The 20266-nt window shown below is 43.5% G+C and overlaps 1 protein-coding gene across 2 annotated transcripts; it reads left to right on the top strand.

The window, feature by feature from the left end:
• The first annotated feature begins 201 nt into the window (after positions 1-201).
• HAS2 (hyaluronan synthase 2) lies at positions 202-19770 on the top strand. Of its 2 annotated transcripts, XM_083879333.1 has the most exons (5): positions 202-1231; positions 1657-1730; positions 10272-10898; positions 15436-15537; positions 17482-19770. In XM_083879333.1, exons 3-5 carry the CDS (start codon positions 10272-10274, stop codon positions 18412-18414), a joined length of 1662 nt encoding a protein of 553 aa, XP_083735459.1. In that variant the 5' UTR covers positions 202-1231; positions 1657-1730; the 3' UTR covers positions 18415-19770. The 2 variants fall into 2 exon arrangements, with proteins under 2 accessions (XP_083735459.1, XP_083735458.1); XM_083879332.1 differs by lacking the exon at positions 202-1231 and having other exon boundaries at positions 1455-1730.
• The last annotated feature ends 496 nt before the right edge of the window (positions 19771-20266 follow it).

The raw sequence follows: 20266 nt of genomic DNA, 5'->3' as shown, positions 1-20266 counted from the left end.
AGCGCTCTGGCGTTTTCCCACACCAGAAGGTAACGAGGGGCGATAGCTCGGCGAAGAGTCATCTCCGGATTTCCCAACGGTGTCTGGATACGGCTCGCTTTGTGGGCTCGACGCCCCAGCGCGGCGAGCTCTGCGGTCCTTGAGCAAGCAGCCCGGGGGAAGGGGCAGCCGAACTCCCCCGCGGGTCCCCGCCAGGCCACGGCGGACGCGGCAGCGCCGGCCCGGCCCCGCTCCGGCTCCCGGCCCCGCGTTGGGCTCCCGGCGCTCCGCCGCCTCAACAGTGCCACCCAGTGCCTCCTCCGTGTCACTGGGACTGCGAACGGGGACCGACGGCGGGGAAACCCGCCTGGGAGGCACAGCGGAGTCACAGGGAGCGAGCGAGAGCGGCCGGCGAGCGGCAATGGGGTGTGCTGCGGGCTGCTGGTGCCCCTGGATAACCGGGAACCATCGACAGAATTAACGCTTATGATTTATAACGAAACAGGACCAAACCCCCCACCCCCCCAAAAAAAAAAAAAAAAAAAAAAAAAAAAACAACAAAAAACCACCCCAAAACCAAACCAATCCAAAACAAAGCCCACACCACAATTTTCCAGTTTTTAAATGGCCTAACGTGTTTCCCGGCTTGTTTTAACACAAGAGGCGTGGGTATGGATATCAGTGGGAGCTTCCTTGGGTATTTACTACAACAAATCTTCCCGAGAGTGAACGGGTAAAGCAGGATTGAAAACTGCGAAGTTCATCCATTCATAGACGCGATTCCCTTATTAATAAAACCCAGCAGCAGCAAAAAGTGTCCCAGCCGAGTAGTGGCTGTGGGAGGGATGAATCCCACACCCCAAGGATGCAGGGAGTGGGGAAGGTGGGGGGTTCCCCCAACTGCGGGGAAGAGGAAACCAGTTGGTGGCAACATATGTGTATTGTATTTCTCTGAAAAAATTTGCAACTTGGCTAATTAGATTCCTGGCGCTGAACTGGTCCTTGGCTGAGATCATGGCAATTGGGAGGGTTGGGTTCTTTTTTTTTTTTCCTCCTTACAGGAGTTCCCTCCTTCTTCCCATCCTCCGCCTATTAAAACAAGTCAAGTCTCCCTTGTTAAAAGACCCCATAACGTGGAAGAGGCAGAAAAGCAGCAGCAGCAGCAGGAAAGAAAAAGACGTCTGGAAAATATTACCCGTTTGCTGCTGCTGCTGCTGAGAAACCTCATTGAAACAGTTACTCGGGTAGCAAGGTATCACCAAAGAGACTTTATCTGATGCTGATCTCTCAAACTTTCAGACGCTGCCTTGCAACTTCTCCAGGCTCCTTCCTAGCCGGGTTTGAAATAAGATCTTCAGCTTCGACCACGAGAAACTAACTCCTAATTTATTATTTCTAACTTTTTTAATTATTATTATTATTATTATTATTACTATTATTTTGGGGGAAAAAAATCCCACAACTTTGAGCTAGAAACTGAACCAGAGAAAAGACAAATACACGATTAATTGTGAAAACACGTGGGAGAAAATGAGCAGGACTGAATAGCCTTACACGATTTTTTTTATTATTATTATTATTATTTTCATTTTCAATTATTTTTTATTTCTGAGCGTCTCAATAAGTCCCTGAAAAGTGCGATTTGTTCTTTTTACCTCAAACTTGGAAACTATTCAGCGGGAGCAACGGTACGTGAGACCACACAGTTGGCTGGAGCCCCTCTATGACCAAAGGACAGAAGGACAAACAAGGTAGGTGATTTATGATTACGCTTCTGTCAGCTCAAGAGCAGAAGACCCCCTCCTCCCATCCCCATTATTCAAGGGAGGAAAGCTGGAACAGATCCCCCAAAATAACCAGTGGGGCTGGGGGAGGATCTTACCGGCTCCTATGCTACACCTATTTCAGCAATGAATAGGGACCGTCCTGAGGATGAATGAGGTTTTCAGCTTCAACCCCTCCTCCGTGTAATCCGTTTAAGACATTGCTGAGCTTCAAGATCTGGGGACAAAAAAAAAAAAAAAAAAAAAAAAAAAAAAAAAAAAAAAAAAAAAAAAAAAGCCAACGGCTTCATAAGCCGTCTGAAATTAGAATAAAATCGAGGAGTACAGGCTGGCGGGGAAGGCGAGACCTGCTCCGAGCCCGGCCCGGGTTCTCTCCGGCCGCCCCTCGCCTTTGCAGGCAGGGCCGGGCGGGGCCGCGCCGGGAGCGGAGGGAGGGAGGGCGGGCCGGGGCTGAGGGCAGGCGGGCAGGCGGCGGGCCTGGGGCTGACTGCCCGGCCCGCCCGGACAGCGCTGCCCAGCCGCCGGGCGCCGAGCACCGAGGGAGCGGAGGGCAGGGCGGCTTCCCGAGGGAGGAGGGCCGGGAGCCGAGGGCTGCGGGGCGGGGTCCGCCCCGGCCCAGGGAGGGAGGGAGGCAGGGCCGGCCCGGGGCCGAGGCAGACCCAGCACGGCGGGCCCGTGTCGCTCCCGCGGGCGGGCGGGGCCGTGACGTGGCCGCGCGGGGATCCCCCGGCCCCGCCCGGTGACGCCGCCGCTCCGCCCCGCTGGCCGCCGAGCCGGGCCGGGCTTCCCCCGCTCTGAGTGTGCTGCCCGGGCCCGTGCGGGGCCTCCTGCCCGGCTGCACGGCCCTCTGCCCCGCCAGACCCCATAGCCGTGCTGGCTGGCAGAGAATTTACCCCATCGCTCTGCCTTGCGAGAGGATTTACCCCATTTCCCTGCCCCGGGAGGACCCCGTTGTAGTACCGCACTCCTTATGGGCGCTGTGTTAGTCTAGAGAGGACGGAGAGGGGATCCCATTAATGTGTATAAATGTCTCAAAGGCACCAAGAGGATGGTGCCGGACTCTTTTCAGTGGTGCCCAGCGACAGGACCATTAGTAATGGCCTTAGACAAAAACACAAGTGTCATGTCAGCAAGGGGAGGAACTTCTTCACGCTGAGGCTGGCAGGGCACCAAACAAGGGAGTCCATGGAGTCTCCCTCTCTGGAGACATCCCAAACCCACCTGACCCGTCCTTGTCACCTGCTCTGGGTGACCAAACCAGGGCAGCGGGGTTGGACTCCACAACCTACACAGGTCCCTTCAACCCTAAGGATTCTGTGATTGTGCAGGGCTACAGTGACCCCACATCTCCTAGGCCTGAGCTGCTGCTCCGTGTTTCGCTCGGCTTCATAGTCTTCTGCCTTTGGGATCATTTTTCCATTGGCACCCATGCAGTTTTTTTGGAAAGCACACGTTATGTGTAACATGGGTGCCTTGGGGGTTCTCCTGAGGGTAATAAATCTTTCTTACCATGCATCCAAGTATAGAAAAACTTGGGTCAAGGTTTTTCCAGTAGGAAGAGCAGCTCTGTTGGATTCAGTGGAGTTTTCCAGGCAAGTTCACTAGGAAAAAACTCAGGTCTTCATATTTGCGGCATGAAAGCACATTTGCTTCATTTTTTTTTGCTATTCAAGATTAGTGTATAGAGCAGGAAAGTATTCCTCCAGTCAGTGTAGTGGAACTTAGTCAAACAAGGTATGACCTGTACTTTACAAACAAATTACAAGATAATAAGCTGTGTACCCTGGATAATTATTTATTTGCTGGATTAAGGCATGAAATAGGTTTGTGCCAAAAGCATCCATGGACTTCATAACCAGCTACCAGAAAACATTTCTATCTAGATTTTTGTTTACCACAATCCAGAATATCTGAGAACTAATATGGTTTACTTCTTGTTTTGTTTCTTGGAGCATTTGTCTAGGGATTTATTTATTTATTTATTGGTTAATTTAACAAGTAGTATATTATTGTGTACATTAGGGTCAAATCCAACCTGCAGCCATAGAATTCATTCCACATTGGTTTCTCAAACTTGTAAGAGATTAAATTTGGGCAGTTTAGTGAACTAAACAAATAGGAGACTCTTGATTTGCTGATAGTTTGCCATCATCAGTAATCCTGTTATTTACTTTTAATTTAACCTCAGAGTTAACTTTAGTCTTATGTGAGCCCTTTCCAGAAGATCAATAGCATAACAAAATCTAGAAGTTATTAATAACCAAAAGTTCTAGATATGGTAATTGTGCTGTAATAAAGGTGTACAGATGGAGCATAACTTTTCACTTTCCTCTCTGCAGGCTGTAGAATAGAAGAGGGAGTCTGGACAGCATGCTTGTGATTAATATGTACCTAGAATCATTTGTACTCCAATGATATATGATTTCATTTGCCACCAATATAAGGCTAATAATGAATCTAAGTATTGTCTGAGAAATTGCACGTGCACTCAGACACACTCATGTCATAGAGGCAGCTGCTCTGTGGCACCCAGTGCTGTTATTCTCATAGGTAAGGAAGTGGGTATTAAGGCTTATAAAGATTACATTCTCCCTTTGGTGGTGTGCAAAACAGCCCTTGGTGGCTGTATGCACTTAAAGCCCTGTGTGCTGGCTTTTATGATGCCCACCTCACTGATCTCAGGCATCCTGCTGAGTTAGAGTCGTATGTTTATCACAGACAAATCCCCACAGACTACCTTTGGGTGAATATAGGCAAGGAAAATAGCAAGGAGTGTGTTGGTTTTTGTTGGAGTTTTTTGACTAAAAACAGTTACATGGAACAGGTGGATCTCATATAGCACTAAAAAGAGTAGCCTGAGCCTTATGAAGGGTTTTAGAGACCTCCAAAAATTTAATGCGTGATCATGATTCCCATTTTACAGGTGAGGAAGCTGTGACAGAGAGAGGTGAATTCACTTATCTAAGGTCACCCAGCAGGTGAATGACAACACTAGGAAGAAAATGCAAATTGTCTAGGCTCTGATCCACTCTTAGATTCCCTAATGTAAGAAATGCAGTGGTTAAGTATTGACATATCCAACAACCTTCATAAGGGAGGTTAATCTCTACAATGAAATTGTCAGAAATTTACTTACATTTTTATCTCGAGTGTCCCAGAAATAGCAGCTTTTCAGAGAAAGATTCTTTTGTGCCTTTACTACAGAACTGCAAGATAAATTATCCACTGATTTCCCTCTTCAGCAAAATACCTAAGTGCACACTTATCTTTAATGACACACTTACATGCTTTGCTGAATTCAAAGCCTCAGCACTAAGGCTGAATAGATATGCAAGAATTCAGCTTCCATACAGGCATATAAAAATGAGATGTTTTCAAAGGTCTTCTGTGCTCAGCAGTTCTGGTTTCCTCAAAGGTTCCAGACAAATCTTATCTGCAGGTCTTATATGTGAGGTTGATTTGTATTATCAATTTATTTTCAATGAGTACGTGCTATCGAAGCTGCTGCTACAAGTGTTCCCTCTTCAACAAAATTGCTTGAGTTTCTATTGCCAAGCAATAACTGGACATCCAAATTGGATTCCTCTTCAAGGAAACTAATTGCAATGTGTACCTCTGGAGGACACTTTTCAGGTTTTTAGTCCATTGGGTCTGACTGTACTTAGTTAAGAACAAAGCACAAAAATGTACGGAGGGTGGAGTTAGGCCCTCAGCATCAAGTGTTCCTCTTTGTAGATCTGTTTGTGTGGTATTGCTCTAGTTGCTGATGTGACCACAGCTCTTGATGTCTAGAGAGAGGCACAACTCTTTGTAACCTTTAAAAGTTAAGGGGGCTGTGGTGGGTTGACCTTGGCTGGCTGCATGGTGTCCTCCCAGCTGCTCTTTCACTGTCCTCCTCAGCAGGATGTAGATGCAGAAAATAAGAGCGCAAAACACCTGGCGTGTTGAAATAAAGGCAACTTAATAAAGCAAAGAAAACTTAAAAAGATTTATCCTATATTGCTCATCAGCAGGTGATGTTCAGCCATTTCCCAGGAAGCAGGGCTTCAGCACTGAAAAACAAATGTCATAACAAATGCTTCCTCCTCCTCCTTTTAGCTTTTGTATCTGAGCAGATGACATATAGTATGGAATATCCCTTTGGTCAGTCTGGGTCAGCTGCTCTGGTTATGTTCCCTCTCAGGACATTGCTCACCCACAGTATATTGGTGTGGGAGAAAATGTTGGAGAGACATCCTAGACACTGTGGGAGCACTGCTCAGCAGTAGCCAAAACACTGCTGTGTTATCAACACCTTCCTAGCTACTAATACAAAGTAGAGCACTTGGAGGGCAATAGGAAAAAATAATTCCATCTCAGCAAGGCCCAGGACAGGGACAAAAATGTGTATGATCAATCTTTTGTTACTGCCTCCTGAGTAACGATATTGGCTTTTGCAACTTATGGTTAGGAATTTTCTAAATGTCTTCAGATGTTTGGAATGAATAAGTGCAAATTCTTTCGAACAACCTTTCAAATCATTACATGTAAGGTACAAACTTTCTGTGTCTCCCTCACTTGCTTTTTAAACTTCTGAGGAAAAGCTACCCAGAATTACTATGTGGCAATGTTTGAGTGTTGCACACGAGAGGATTTCTGAAAGAGATGGTGTGGTGAGATGCGTCCCATGTGTTAGGAGCAAACCTGACTTCAGTTTGACCCCTGTCACTAGTTCCAGGTCCTGTATCAATAGATGCCAGGTACCGCCTGATTGCTTCTTTTGTCCTCACAACAGCTACACAACAGAGGGTGCAGAATTGAACAGGCTGAAGATAATACTGATATCTTCTGGCACCAGTGCACATTGATTTTCTGGATATCTATTTGCCCCTATTCAGTATTAGTGACAAAATATGCTTTTCCTTTCTCTTTGCCTCCTGACTTTGTAAAGGGATGAACTATCTTCAGGCCCTGTTACTCTCAGAGATGGATGAAAGCTGATTTATAGCCATGTAGATGAACTTTGCCACAGGATTTTCAAGGAGGAGAAATTAGTACTTTACCATGGAGGTCACCAGTGATCTTTGCTGAGTAAAGACTCAGTTCAAAACAGGACATAACAACATGCTGAGTTTCAGTCATGTCTATATCTTATAAAAGTTAGATCTATGTACCATAACTACAGTAAATATTTTTCAGAATAGAGAAAACTGAAGCATATTTTGCTATGTTCTTCTAATTTGAGATCTAAGGCATTATTCAGTCTGAGAAAGGAGTGTGATCTCTAGTGCTACAGTTAACCCAAATCAGTTGATGTACCTTGTAGGTATCAGCCATTTGTTAACCTGATGTTGTTCATGAAAACATTGTTAGAATACTACAACTTTTGGTTATTACAGTTGTTAATAATGTAAATTCACCTTCAGCACAAAGAAGAGATACTCTTTTTGTATATATATTTGGCTTTATCAGGATGCCAAGAGACACAATGTCAAACAGTTCACCTGGTGGACTCTGATGTCAAGTACATGGAACTGTTCATTTCTTGGTCATGTTTTTCCATAGGAGCCTCCAAAGAAAGGCATTCCTTGCCTGCTACTGTACAGTCACTATGAGGCACATATATACTTGGCACTGTTTTGTGAATCAAAATGTGTGACTGAATCAGCAGCAGCCTACTGATTTAGCATATGGATTTAGCATTAGGATTTAGCATATGGCTTTCACATTTCAGTTTACTACATGGGCTGGTGAGCACTGCTCAGCTCCATCCCTGAAAGGAAAGAGCTGCAACTTCATGACAACAAATTGCTCAGTAGTAGACTTAGAAGGCTCTTTACATACAGTCACCTTCTGCATGCCAGAGGCTGTGTAAAACTCATACTGGGGTTAGGTGAAGGTAAGGGATTTAGGTACCCAAATTGCAGGATAGAATTATTGTATTTCACTGTGTCAGGCCAGGCTAAATGCTAGTAACAGCACTGTCTGATCTGAAAGTCTCTGATGCAGCTGCTGCCTAACCTCAGTATTAGTATTTGACTCAGCAGTTCATTTTTCATCCCAGACAAGTATATTTCCTTTTAATGTCTTGGCTTAATTATTGGAAATGGGTGGAGAGTTTTTGGCTTCTTTGCCATTGTTTGGGCATGCTAAAGTTGATAAAGATCATTTCTGCTGGGCAAGCTATCAATACCTTGTGTTCAATCTTGAGAATATTGAGCAACTTTTCCAGTTCCCCCGAGATTCAGTCAATTAAAGGACTACACGTAAAACTCTCAACTGCAAAGGGGAAGGTTTTTTTTATGAAAGCCAGGAATTTAGATCAAGACACTGTTTATTTTCCTAAGGTTGACAGTGAAAGGAAAAAAGAAATGTTGTTTTATTAACATCAGAAATTAATATCTTGATCTTAAAAGATTGGATTTTTGCAATGGAGAGGATCTGGGCTGTAATGACAAAATCAGGGAATTTGGGTTATTTTTTTTTTCCTTTTGTGCAGAAGGACTTCATAGGTAGAGCAAAACAACAGCAAATTAATGTAAAAGATGCCTGCTACAGTATATAGTCATTCAAATGTAGCCATTCCAGATCTTAATTTACATCCTATTTATTTCAGCCATATAATTATTAATGTAAGCAGACTTCAGGAGCCCAGATGGGAAAGCAGAGGACAAGTGCACCATTAATGAGACATTTACCTTGATGTTTGTGATATTCTGCATACTTGAGGGATTAGTAAACACATGGGCTCTTTTACTTAGAGGCAATCTAGAGGGGATCCATTACTTAATCTGTTTTCTAAAGCAAGTCTATTTTGGGCTCTGAGTTTTAATTCACCTATAGTGGTGGTAAGCATAAGTTTTCTTTTATTAGACATCTTTACGACCCCTGCTGTGAAAGATTCTCAGACAGGCCAGAACAGGGAGGGTCCCTTTTGCTGGTGGATGATTACAGCACCTGTCAGAGCCCAGCCTTAAGTATTCAAGGAAGTCCTAGAGATAGGGTCCGATTTCTTTAACAGCGCCTCCAAATATACATTTAAGAGGCTTCCTCCTGTCTTGAAATTTAAGACCCTAAATAGCCAGTGGAAAAAGACAAAGTCTTTGTAACCTCAAACTTCATGCTTGCCTAGTTATTTTTATGTTGTAAGTGATTCTGTGCTGACTTTTTTGTCCCAAGCCTGTAACTTTTCAGACATATATATAGTTGATGACAGCTATGCTGCTGCATCTTGGTAGTAATTTTTCAAGGAAGAGTTAAAAACATATATGATGTAAGGAAGTCCTGTTCCAACTTCAGCTTTGGCCAAACAAACATGAGCAACAGATGAGTGAGATGATAACAGCAGGGAAAATATGAATAATAGCAAGAAAACACAAATACTAAAACCATTACTCTGAGAGGACCTAATTCAGCAAAATATTCAAGCATGAGCTTTATTGACTTGCAACACACTTGCTGGGTTAGCTTTAAACAGACATTATCTGCTTTATGTCCTTCACATAGAATGCATCTATTGGCAGAAAATGTTGTCATTAACTTCTTACAATTCTGAGAAAGCTGTTACATAAAATGGGTAATGTGATAGTCAGAAAAGGTATTTAGGTACTAGTAGATTCCACTTGCCTGCCTGCCCATATTGTTTGTTTCAATAATGCCAGAGCACCCTCCATGCCTGCCAGTTGCTCCATAGCCCAGAGTTTAGGTTAGATTTTACAGCCAGGTAACTTAAATATGTAGAAATGGTCATAATCAGCTATGTCCTAGCGAATTTCTGAGTCCAGGGTGGAGTGTTGGCTCTGTTAAATTTATGCATATTTTTGCCACAGACTTAATCTCAGTTAAGCTTTAGCCCCTATACACACATGCTCATATGTGCATGTATCTATGTACACAACTATATGAATAATGCATTTTTGCAATGGTATTGAGACAACCTTTTTAAGCAGATGTCTGCTTATATAAATATAAATTATTAATATAGTCAGACATCTGTTTAAAAAATTATAAATACATTCAGGCATCTGTTTTAAGAATGTCTTTCCAATATTTTTGCAAGCATAACTAAGCGACAGAAACAGTTCAGGGTGGGATACAGTCGGGACATGGATGGGGGGTGAGGAGAGGCTGCCCAGACATTCAGCTGTTCCACTCTCCTGTGACCCTATGAAGCAAGTGGTGGCCCAAAAACCCATTCTCCAACCTCCTCAGGATAATATGACAGAGTGTCTCATCCAACCAGCCCAGGCTGCCAAAATAAGAACCTGACACAGATAGCACCTTCTGTGAGGGCACTGCAAATAGCAGAAAACATCTCTGCTACATTAAGTCTGTTTGAATCGTGCTTTACATGGAGGAAGTACTGCAAAGAGATGCTCAGTTGAGCAAGGGGATGCAGCCAGTCTGTGAGCCAGAAGCTCAGGGTGTATCTGTTGATGCTGAGATCTGTGTTGCAGCCATGTGCACCCCTTACGATGTCTTATATCAGCAAGTGGTGGCTCTGCTAATGGTTTCCCTACTTCTTTGCAGATGTATTGTGAGAGGTTTATATGTATCCTGAGAATACTTGGAACCACACTCTTCGGGGTGTCCCTCCTGCTGGGAATCACCGCTGCTTACATTGTGGGCTACCAGTTCATCCAAACAGACAATTACTACTTCTCCTTTGGACTCTATGGTGCTATCCTGGCATCACATCTCATCATCCAAAGCCTGTTTGCCTACCTAGAGCACAGGAAAATGAAACGGTCGCTAGAGACTCCAATCAAACTGAACAAAACAGTTGCCCTTTGTATTGCTGCCTATCAAGAAGATCCTGACTACTTAAGAAAATGTTTACTTTCTGTAAAAAGATTGACCTACCCTGGAATTAAAGTTGTTATGGTCATTGATGGGAACTCAGAAGATGACGTTTACATGATGGACATTTTCACTGAAATCATGGGTAGGGACAGTTGTGCCACTTATATCTGGAGTAATAACTTCCACGACAAAGGTCCGGGTGAGACAGAGGAGTCTCACAGAGAGAGCATGCAACATGTATCTCAGCTGGTCCTGTCCAACAAAAGTGTTTGCATCATGCAGAAATGGGGTGGAAAAAGAGAAGTAATGTACACAGCATTCAAAGCACTGGGGAGAAGCGTGGATTATGTACAGGTAGGTATTAGAGCACCAGGTCAGTGCCAATTCAAACACACTTTGAAAGAAAGCAGCTTTTGTATATTTTGTGCAGCATGTTAGAGGCCATCCTAGTCCCTGATGAACACAGTGCTCCTTTCAGTCTGTTTGGAAACAGCTTGACCGTTAAAAGGGTATTTTGCTCCCTTTTAAAATGGCCAGTCTATCTGTGACTGTTTTAAATCCGTGCACCAGCTACTGGAGAAATCTGAAATCCTTCCCCTGCCTTCAGTACTGCCCCCTCATCCAAATGGTTTTCCTTCAGACAAAGCCAGTGACCCCCTGAAAGCCCCATCTCTGCTCCTGTAGGTGAAGGTCTCGGGTAAGACAGTATTTTGTGAGTTTGTTAGCAGCCCCATATCTGAGCAGACAGACTGGTATTTGGTCTCACTAGGGAATAGCTTGGAGAAGGGGTGAAGTTTGTAAAAAAGATGGGAGTGTATTTTAAAGGCTTTGAAGGCTATGTGGAATTATAAAAGGGGTCAATGTGTAGATTTGAAAGAAAATTTCTTCAGCTGAAGCCTGAAGGAGCTTTTGCTTCATCACTTACAGCTGCATTACCTCACTCACTGCAACTTGGCCTTTAAGGCCCTTATGACACACTACTCACTTAAAAATGAATTAGGCTGGGTCCTCTCTCCCTGTTTCCAAAGCAGCAGAGGCACATTTCTTTCCAGCTGCCTTGGATCCCCTGAAAGATTGTCTATGTTTTTGCCTTACTTACAATGAAGCACTCCTCACTTCTGCAAACAGCCCTGCTGACTGTGGGAAGGGGTTATGTGTGGAGGAAGGTGGGTGGGATCAGATACTCTGGCTGGACACTGAGGACCCTCCCATAGAAATCTTAGAATGAGGCAAGGCGGCTCATTTGACTAATCCCACTGAATAGGAGATGATTTTCCTAATGAACCACTCGCAGTTCTTCCCAGCTGCTTCTCCCGCACTCAGAGCATCCAGCAGTCTCCTGCAGTGGAGCAGCAGCTCCCCACGAGGTGCTCTCTGCTGGCTCGGGGCAGATGCATGGCTGAGCCACATGTGTTTCTGGGGCCTGTGCCCAGCCTTGTGTGGGTGTGTGTGCCTGCTCTGCACAGCACAGCATCCACGTGCAGTGTCCTGGGGACCTGGAGAGGCTGCCAGTAGCTGGGCTGAGAGCACTGAGTGCACAGGAGGGGCAGAAACTGAAGAGTGCCAGGAACTGCTCTGTTATTGGAGCTAGGAGAGTAAGGCCAAGATTTAAAATCCATCCTCTACCACTTCCCAAACTGAAACTGATTTATTCTTTCAAAACAATGGGCTTAAGCTCTCCATTGTCTGTGTTTTGGTTTTGTGCTGTGAGGAACTATGATGGGATAAAAATGCTGATTTTCTTTATTAACATGGGTCTGTAATCACTTCACACAAACATACCAGATTGCAGAGAAAGAAGGCAGAGAGGAAGCAGACTCATTGCAAGTTTCCTCCCTCAGTTCAGCTCTTGTTTTTCTCAGGGAACCTGGAAAAAGTGTTTCAACAGTCATAGCATAGACTCAGAAAACAGGAGAGATATTTCTGTTCAGTTAAAACTCCTGACCTGGCTCAGAAGTTCTAATGAATTTGTCAGGGACTGTAGTGCTGCTGTGAGCACAGTCTGCAGTAGTGACTGATGCCACAGTCACATCTACAGTCACGTCTGTAGTAGAAATGCAGCCCCTTGGTGGTCCTGGCTACTGCAGAGTCATAAAAATATGCAGCTAAAATGTGCCTTTGTTTTATGAATGAATAAAGGTTGAGATATTTCAAATGGTCCTTTGGGGTGACCCAGGGTAAATTACTTTAAACAAGCCCAGTATTTCAAGGGTTAAGCAGTCTGCATCAATGATTAAGCACTTTAAAAAGTGGCCAGTCAGCACCACTGCCCACCCCCAAAATTGTATGTCTTACAGTTCTTAAAAGACACTCTTGAATTATGAACAGGTAATCATAAACATTCAGACCAGTGCAGATAACAAGCAGTTACTCATTAGTGGTGTCTCATTAGGTACTGTGCTGTGAAGGCTTGTTTCCATCCTAGAAGAGTTTATGAGTGTGCAAGTAATCAAATGGAGGAATTGAACTGGCAGATATTATCAGTGCAGAGTTGTGAGGTAACCAGGGTGCAATTCATCTTGGCTTGATGGAGGTGCTTATGTGGACAGCCCAGTGCAGTCTGAACTCAGAGCAGCTGGGATAAACTGTCACTGCTTATAGCAAATAACAGAACAGCTCCCTTAAGGTCAGCTGTCCCTTTCATGTAACTCTGTGACCCAAGGCACTGATGTTTGGGAGTGAGTTTGGGTCACCCAGCCTTTATGTGGGAAGATAGCAAATTGTCTCTTGGGCTGTCCCAGGCACATCCCGGCTAGGCAGGTGTCAGTGTTTATTTGGGCTCCTAAGTGACTGTGTTTCTCTGGATGTGTCCTCTGTTCACCTGCAAAAACCTCATCCAGATGGAAAATGATGGCTTGTTAGATTTGTTCCAGAAACCCAAACATACCCACTGTGCTGGCATGCCCAGTACATGTGATGGTATTTTGTTAAGAAATTCAGTGTTTTCAGAATTCTTCATCTCTATTATATTAGCAATGTGGCTCATGGGCAGGCCTTTCTGCCATAGGTAAATACATCTCATGGGGTGGGTGAGAGCTGCTCAAGTGACAGGTGCGGGAGGGAAAGCAGAAGGGCTGGGAGGCAGCTGATACCAGCCCACCATTCATGGTCACAAGAAATGGCATGCCTGTCACTGCCTGAGCACCCTGGGAGTTCAGCAAACTACAGATTCCCTGTGCAAAACACTTAGCAACAGGTTTGTCTAGGGAGACCCAGGTAATATAAGCATTGTTTCCCCTCTTCAGCAGAATTGTTTTGCTCTTCAGCAGAATTGTTTTGCTCCCTGTCACCCAGTGCTGCCACTGATGACAGCTTTTCACTAAAGCTGGAGTGAAAACCTTGGCCAAGTTACAAAGATACTGTGGGACGGGGCCATTGAGGAGAGGAGATGGATGCATCAAGTTAGTGGGAGCTGGAGATGCTTGTGGCTTTTCTCCTGACAGAGATATGAGAGATTCCATGACCTTTCTCCTCTTGGCCCCCTGTCAGTGACATGGAGGGGAGCATGTTGGCAGAGTCCCAGCTGCATCCCACGCTATGCAGTCCAGCTCTCCTGGGTAGCATCTCCTCTTGAGTCTGGTCCGGAGCAGAGTGCTCTCCTCTCCCTTCAGAGAGCAGACGTAAAGGTTACCTCTACCCTAGAGTGAGAGGGCTTAGGTTGAATTGAAAGTTTGCATGAAAGGACACCAAAATTAGGATACCTATTTACAAAGCCTCAGCAGAATCTGTCTTAATATGCTGTTTATGCAGAGCTACTGACTTGCTCCTACTGAGCCTGTCTGAAGTTACAGAAATCCAATATGGGGACAAACTGGAGGCAGTATGAGAATTTCTAGGGTGAGATTCAGCCGGTCAGAGGGGTGTTTCTGGGACAGTCTCTGCTCCACTTCCTGGCTGTCTGTGAAATGAGTTCACACACGATGTGGCCAGTTCTTTCAGCTGCAGCAACTGCAACAAGGAGACACCCTCTTGTTTTAAACAGGCTGCAGCCCAAGTCATTCTCCTCAGAGCAAACGAAAGCAATGCCAGCTGTCTCACAGACCAGCCAGCCTGTCTTGAGCCCTCCTCCTACTCTCCAGGGGAAAGCCAATTTCCTAATGTACACAGTGTTTAGTTGACTAGGAGTGTTTGTGTAGCTGAAATGCCTTGTGTGTCATCTACTTCTGCCTTGGTCTTTTGGAGTACTGAACTTCGGGACTCACGCCTTCTGGCCTTACATATTTTTTTAATAAGAATGCCAGAGGAAAATAGCAAATAATTTCTCTACATCAAATGTCAAATCCCTGAACTACTAATAACACATCATGCATCTAAAATTAAAAATGAGTTTGTTCTGAAATATGAGATACAAATTTTACATTAATTGCTAAAGTCTTCTATGAGTGAAAGAACTTTCAGTTTTCTTCCCAGACTCCTACTTGACTTTTTTCTTTTTAATAACAAGTGCCTGGGATTTAACTCCTTGCTCCTTCCCTCACATGGCAGTGGGAAACATTGGACCAGGGTGCTCCAACCATGCAGCTGATGCAGGGAAATTCTGTCAGAGCACAACAGTAATCTGCTGCACACCCACAAACACTGTCTTACTCTGCAGCGCCCCATATCTTACTCGAGGAAGCCAGTCCAGTGTGCCAGTAAAACAAATGGAGCTGATACAGAGGATTATTTGTGAGCACAGCCTTAACAAGCTCCGTGTTTTGTGCAGCACTATGCCTTGCTGCCTGGTACAAGTGACCTTTAACAGAAATATCAATGCAGACTTCAAAGTCAGATTTAATTGCATTCAGGAGAATATGCATTTAGAGTCATTATAATCACTTGCATGATTTTTTATTTTCTTCTGTGATGTACTCCTTAACCCATTTTTGTTCTTGTTTTTTCTTACTTGTAGGTCTGTGATTCAGATACAATGCTTGATCCAGCCTCATCAGTGGAAATGGTAAAAGTTTTAGAAGAAGATCCCATGGTTGGAGGAGTTGGAGGTGATGTGCAGGTGAGTACAACGATATAATTTATATGTATATACTATATGCGTATGTATAATTATATATAATATGTGAAGCCGTTATAGATGCTCTTATCATACCTTAACCTTTTTGTCCATGGAATGGGAACTCTCCTTGGATGTGAACACTGTATGGTTTTAACATCCATAGCAAGCAAACAAATAATATTCTGCCTTATATATGTGCAAAGGGGGGCACTGGCATTGTCAGGACTGTTGTGGGATCTTTGAGTCTCTGGGTATAGCTGCTTGCTCAAGGTACAAAAGAAAAGCTATAGGGGAGCAGGGAATTGAGAACAGGTCTCCCAAAGCCATGTGCAGCAACTTCAAGCACTTCAATTATATTACTGCTGGCAGCCAAAATTGTTAGAAATAAAAGTAATTTTGAAATGCTGTGCACTGTGCACTGTGTGTGTTGTTGGGTCTCCCACCTCTGTCAGGCAGGGCAACAGAAAACTTCCAAGCCAGACCAGCTCCCTGTGTGTTAGGATTTTCAGCATCACTGAGTTTGGCTGATTACTGCAGCAAAAGGCTGTTGGTTCCTTTTGATACAACTACTTCCTCTTCAATTTATGAAGAGAAATGTGTGAATATTTCAGTTGGCCTTAAGATCACTCCTCCATACTCAGTTGGGCTTTTTATGTGAGACAGAGGAGAAAGAGCCATGTAAATGCACAAGAACTTGCTAATCAACGCCCAAGTAGTCAGAAGTATTTCAGGCATGTGGCTCATAACTCCAGAAATTAGGATTCCCACAGAAATCTGAATAGCTTTGGAGGTCTAGACTGACCACAAACCAGGCATACACAGTCTAGGTGTGTGAAATTCCAGGCATGTGTGAGTACAGGTTCAGCTGTGACAGTGAAGGTTCATAAGCATCAGCATTGGGAAGGACATGTGTCCTCTGTGAGGAAAGGTGACAGAATGAAGGCTCTGGGCTTTTTCTTCCCCCAGTTTATTTTCCAGCATACACCAAATACATTTGAGCCTTGATCCTATAGGCTTGATCCTATCCCTAAGTCCAGCTCTAATATGTCCTGGAATTAAAACTGATAGAAATTAGGATCATCAGAGAAAAAGACTATTTTTTTCTAGTTGCAGGGCAATGTTTTATAGTTGTAGAAGGCCAAAGATTCACACACTTGTCACATCCTCTGGCACAAGGTGTGTATTGAGAACCTGGATGTGAAGCCACAGACTTGCACATCTGTATGTGCTCATACATCCATGGAGTGTTCAGACTGGTGATGCAGTTGGGTTGTGCAGAAGAGAAAGACTGAGACATTTATGTGGGCATGAGGAAGACTCTACTGGAGTATCACCATATGTCTTGGGCCAAGGTGACAGGCTGGTACTGCAGAGACAGAACATGTTGTTCCTCAGAGGACCTAATGCTGGATATGGGGACACAGTTCAGGGTTAAATCTCTAGGGTCAGCTTTTTGATGTCAAAAATATAGGGGAAGGACCATCTGCTCAGGTTTTCTCATGCTCCAGCATTGTTTTGGGAGGGCTGGAAGGAGTCCTGTGAGTCCCAAAGATGTGCATGGGCAGAAAAGCAGCAGGAGGACACAAACTCACCAGCTCCTCTTGGGAAAGTCTAAATCCAGCAGGTCTTTAACAGGGGCAAAAGGGAAGAATGACACAGAAAATAAGGAAATTTCCTGGTGGAGAATAGGAAAGGTGGCAAGGAAAAAAAGAACCTCTTGGTGAAACAGACATTTGAAGGTTTCATCTCACCCTTCCTGTCAATGTCCTGGCTGAAATGTTTGTGTAGCTCCCAAATTTGCCATGACTTGGAGACAGAAGCGAGGTTCCCACCATGTTTCATCTAACGGTGCTCTAGTCTCAGCAAATTCCTTACCGATCCAATGTGCACATTTTCTGTTTTAAGAGCTCATCTTAAAGGAAAACTTTTTTTTTCATTTTGCAGATTTTGAACAAATATGATTCCTGGATCTCCTTTCTGAGCAGCGTGAGATACTGGATGGCATTTAACATCGAAAGAGCCTGTCAGTCCTACTTTGGCTGTGTACAGTGCATCAGTGGACCTCTGGGAATGTACAGAAACTCCTTACTCCATGAATTTGTGGAAGATTGGTACAATCAAGAGTTTATGGGCTCCCAGTGCAGCTTCGGAGATGACAGGCATCTAACTAACAGAGTGCTAAGCCTGGGCTATGCAACAAAATACACGGCTAGATCCAAGTGCCTTACGGAAACACCGATAGAGTATCTCAGGTGGCTGAATCAGCAGACCCGCTGGAGTAAATCCTACTTTAGAGAGTGGCTTTATAATGCCATGTGGTTCCACAAACACCATTTGTGGATGACCTATGAAGCTGTAATCACTGGATTCTTTCCTTTCTTCCTTATTGCCACAGTCATTCAGCTCTTCTACAGGGGAAAAATCTGGAACATTCTCCTCTTCCTGTTGACAGTTCAGTTAGTTGGCCTGATAAAGTCTTCCTTTGCCAGCTTCCTTAGGGGCAACATTGTCATGGTTTTCATGTCACTCTACTCAGTGTTGTACATGTCAAGTTTACTGCCAGCAAAGATGTTTGCAATTGCCACGATAAACAAAGCAGGGTGGGGCACGTCAGGAAGGAAAACCATTGTAGTTAATTTTATAGGACTCATTCCAGTCTCCATTTGGTTTACAATCCTCCTAGGTGGCGTAATTTTCACTATTTACAAGGAATCAAAAAAGCCATTTTCTGAGTCAAAACAGACAGTTCTCATCATTGGCACAATACTCTATGCATGTTACTGGGTTTTGCTTTTGACTTTGTACATGGTTCTTATCAACAAATGTGGCAGGCGGAAGAAAGAGCAACAACACTACGACATGGTGCTAGACGTATGATGTTTCCGTGGGAAGTTACCCAGAGTTGTAAAGCAACCCAACGACCTTGTAGTATCTGTGGCATCAGACATATGTTGCCAAGGGAAATGGATCACTGCTGCTGGGAATAGGACACTTATATTCCTCTGGGTTCATTTTCATCCTGCCAAAGTAAGGAGAGAAAAAAAAAAAAAAAAAAAAAAAAAAAAAAGAGAAAAACAAGACAAAAACAAAACAAAAAAAAACCCACCAGATTTTTTTTGTTTCTAAGGGGGGAAGGACGCAAACCACACAGTTACGACCTGTTCACAAGAAAAGGAGAGAACTTCTATGTTTATGCACTTTTTTTATTGTGCATATGCCTGACAGTGTTACGTTCTATATACCTCACTGGTCATGCTTATGTGTGTGGACAGAAAGAAAGGGAGTTTGGAGAATCAAGAAAAGGACTGTACAACCCCTTGCAACCTAATTTATGAACTTCTCTTTTTTTATAGTTCTGTTTATAGGAAGGGTCTTTTGTTTTAGGCTGCCAAATGTAATGCCAAAGGTAAATTTTAAGAGGCCATTGGCTGAGCTGTATTTTTATATTATTGTATTATTTGTGTGTGTGTATTTTTAAGCCAACTTTTTTTTAAATCACATATTTTATATTTTACTATCTGCCAAAAAAAGCTGCCTCCCCGACATTTTGTTCTTTCACCTTTTAAAATATATTTGGGGACAAAAATATCATACATTCTCCCCCCAAATTTCTGCTGAAATGATATTGTTCACAACAGAAAGAATAAAAAGTCTCTCTGCATTTTTGCAACTAGTGAATGGTTATTTCTGTGAAAAAGCATTTAAATGTGCTCTTTTAAGGCATTTATTAGGAAAGGCCCAAAAGTGTCAGGTTTTGCATACAAGCATATTTGTGCATAAAAAAAAAGGCCAAAGGGGTAGATATGTGCAATTTGGGGTTTTTGTTTTGATAACATTGTAAAAGGGAAATTTGCTTCTCTGCTGAGAACTTAATATCCCTGGCATGCACAATAAATCATAAGGTAAGGCAGGCCTCCATGCCACTGGAAAAGACATTGCTATGGAAAGCCTCCCACTGGTTTTACATGGGACCTGAGCATTAAAAAACTTCTGATCTGGAAAAATACTGGGCACCTGAAACTGCTATTGAATTCCTTGACGGTCATAGTTGTTCCTAATCTGCTAGTACCAAGCAAATAGTTCAGGTTTTTTATTAAAAAAAAAATAAATTGAAGGAAAAGCTTATCAACACTTTCAAAATGTGTGTGTTGTACTATAAAACCTCTGCAGAACCCTTCATACAGTTTATAGAAAATAAACACATCACCTTCCCTGACATCCAGTGTAATACAGACCCCAGTACTGAGCCCAATGATTTGTTTTTAACTACAGCATATCTACCAGAAAAGAAGCCAATTTTTTATCAGAAAACATCAAGCCTTAGCAAATGCATCACTTCCTTGGTGCCTAATAATCAGTCTTGGACATTTTTTTTGGACCAAGGTTTTGAGAAATAATATTCAGGACTAAATTCTTCAGTCCTTCACCAGCCAAAGGAATGTGGCATTTAGCCCTAATATACTTTATAAAGAGCAACAGAAAGACCAGCTGCCCTTTTTAGATTCTGGTATTAAAAGCACTGTGGTAAAGCAGAAATCGGCATATGATGCTTAAAGAACTTAGAAGCATTTTCAGCTTCTCTTTTTTATGCAGACATGAATAGATTCTGCTGTAGAATGAACTGTACACACACTACCTTATTGTCTGATTATCTTGAGGTACACGATTGCTTGAAAGTCATACTAATATTATGTTAATGATTGGAGAGTTGATTCATTTTGATTACAAA

The sequence above is a fragment of the Zosterops lateralis genome (assembly GCF_965231275.1).
Source record: "Zosterops lateralis genome assembly, chromosome: 1".
NCBI lineage: Eukaryota > Metazoa > Chordata > Aves > Passeriformes > Zosteropidae > Zosterops > Zosterops lateralis.
This window is presented reverse-complemented; position numbering and strand designations above follow the sequence as displayed.

Bases quoted from the DNA above. Each gene is read 5' to 3' on its own strand.
- HAS2 (XM_083879333.1), top strand. From the start codon at position 10,272: ATGTATTGTGAGAGGTTTATATGTATCCTGAGAATACTTGGAACCACA. The intron at 10,899-15,435 runs GTAGGTATTAGA...TCTTACTTGTAG, and splicing joins GAAGCGTGGATTATGTACAG to GTCTGTGATTCAGATACAAT. The intron at 15,538-17,481 runs GTGAGTACAACG...TTCATTTTGCAG, and splicing joins GAGTTGGAGGTGATGTGCAG to ATTTTGAACAAATATGATTC.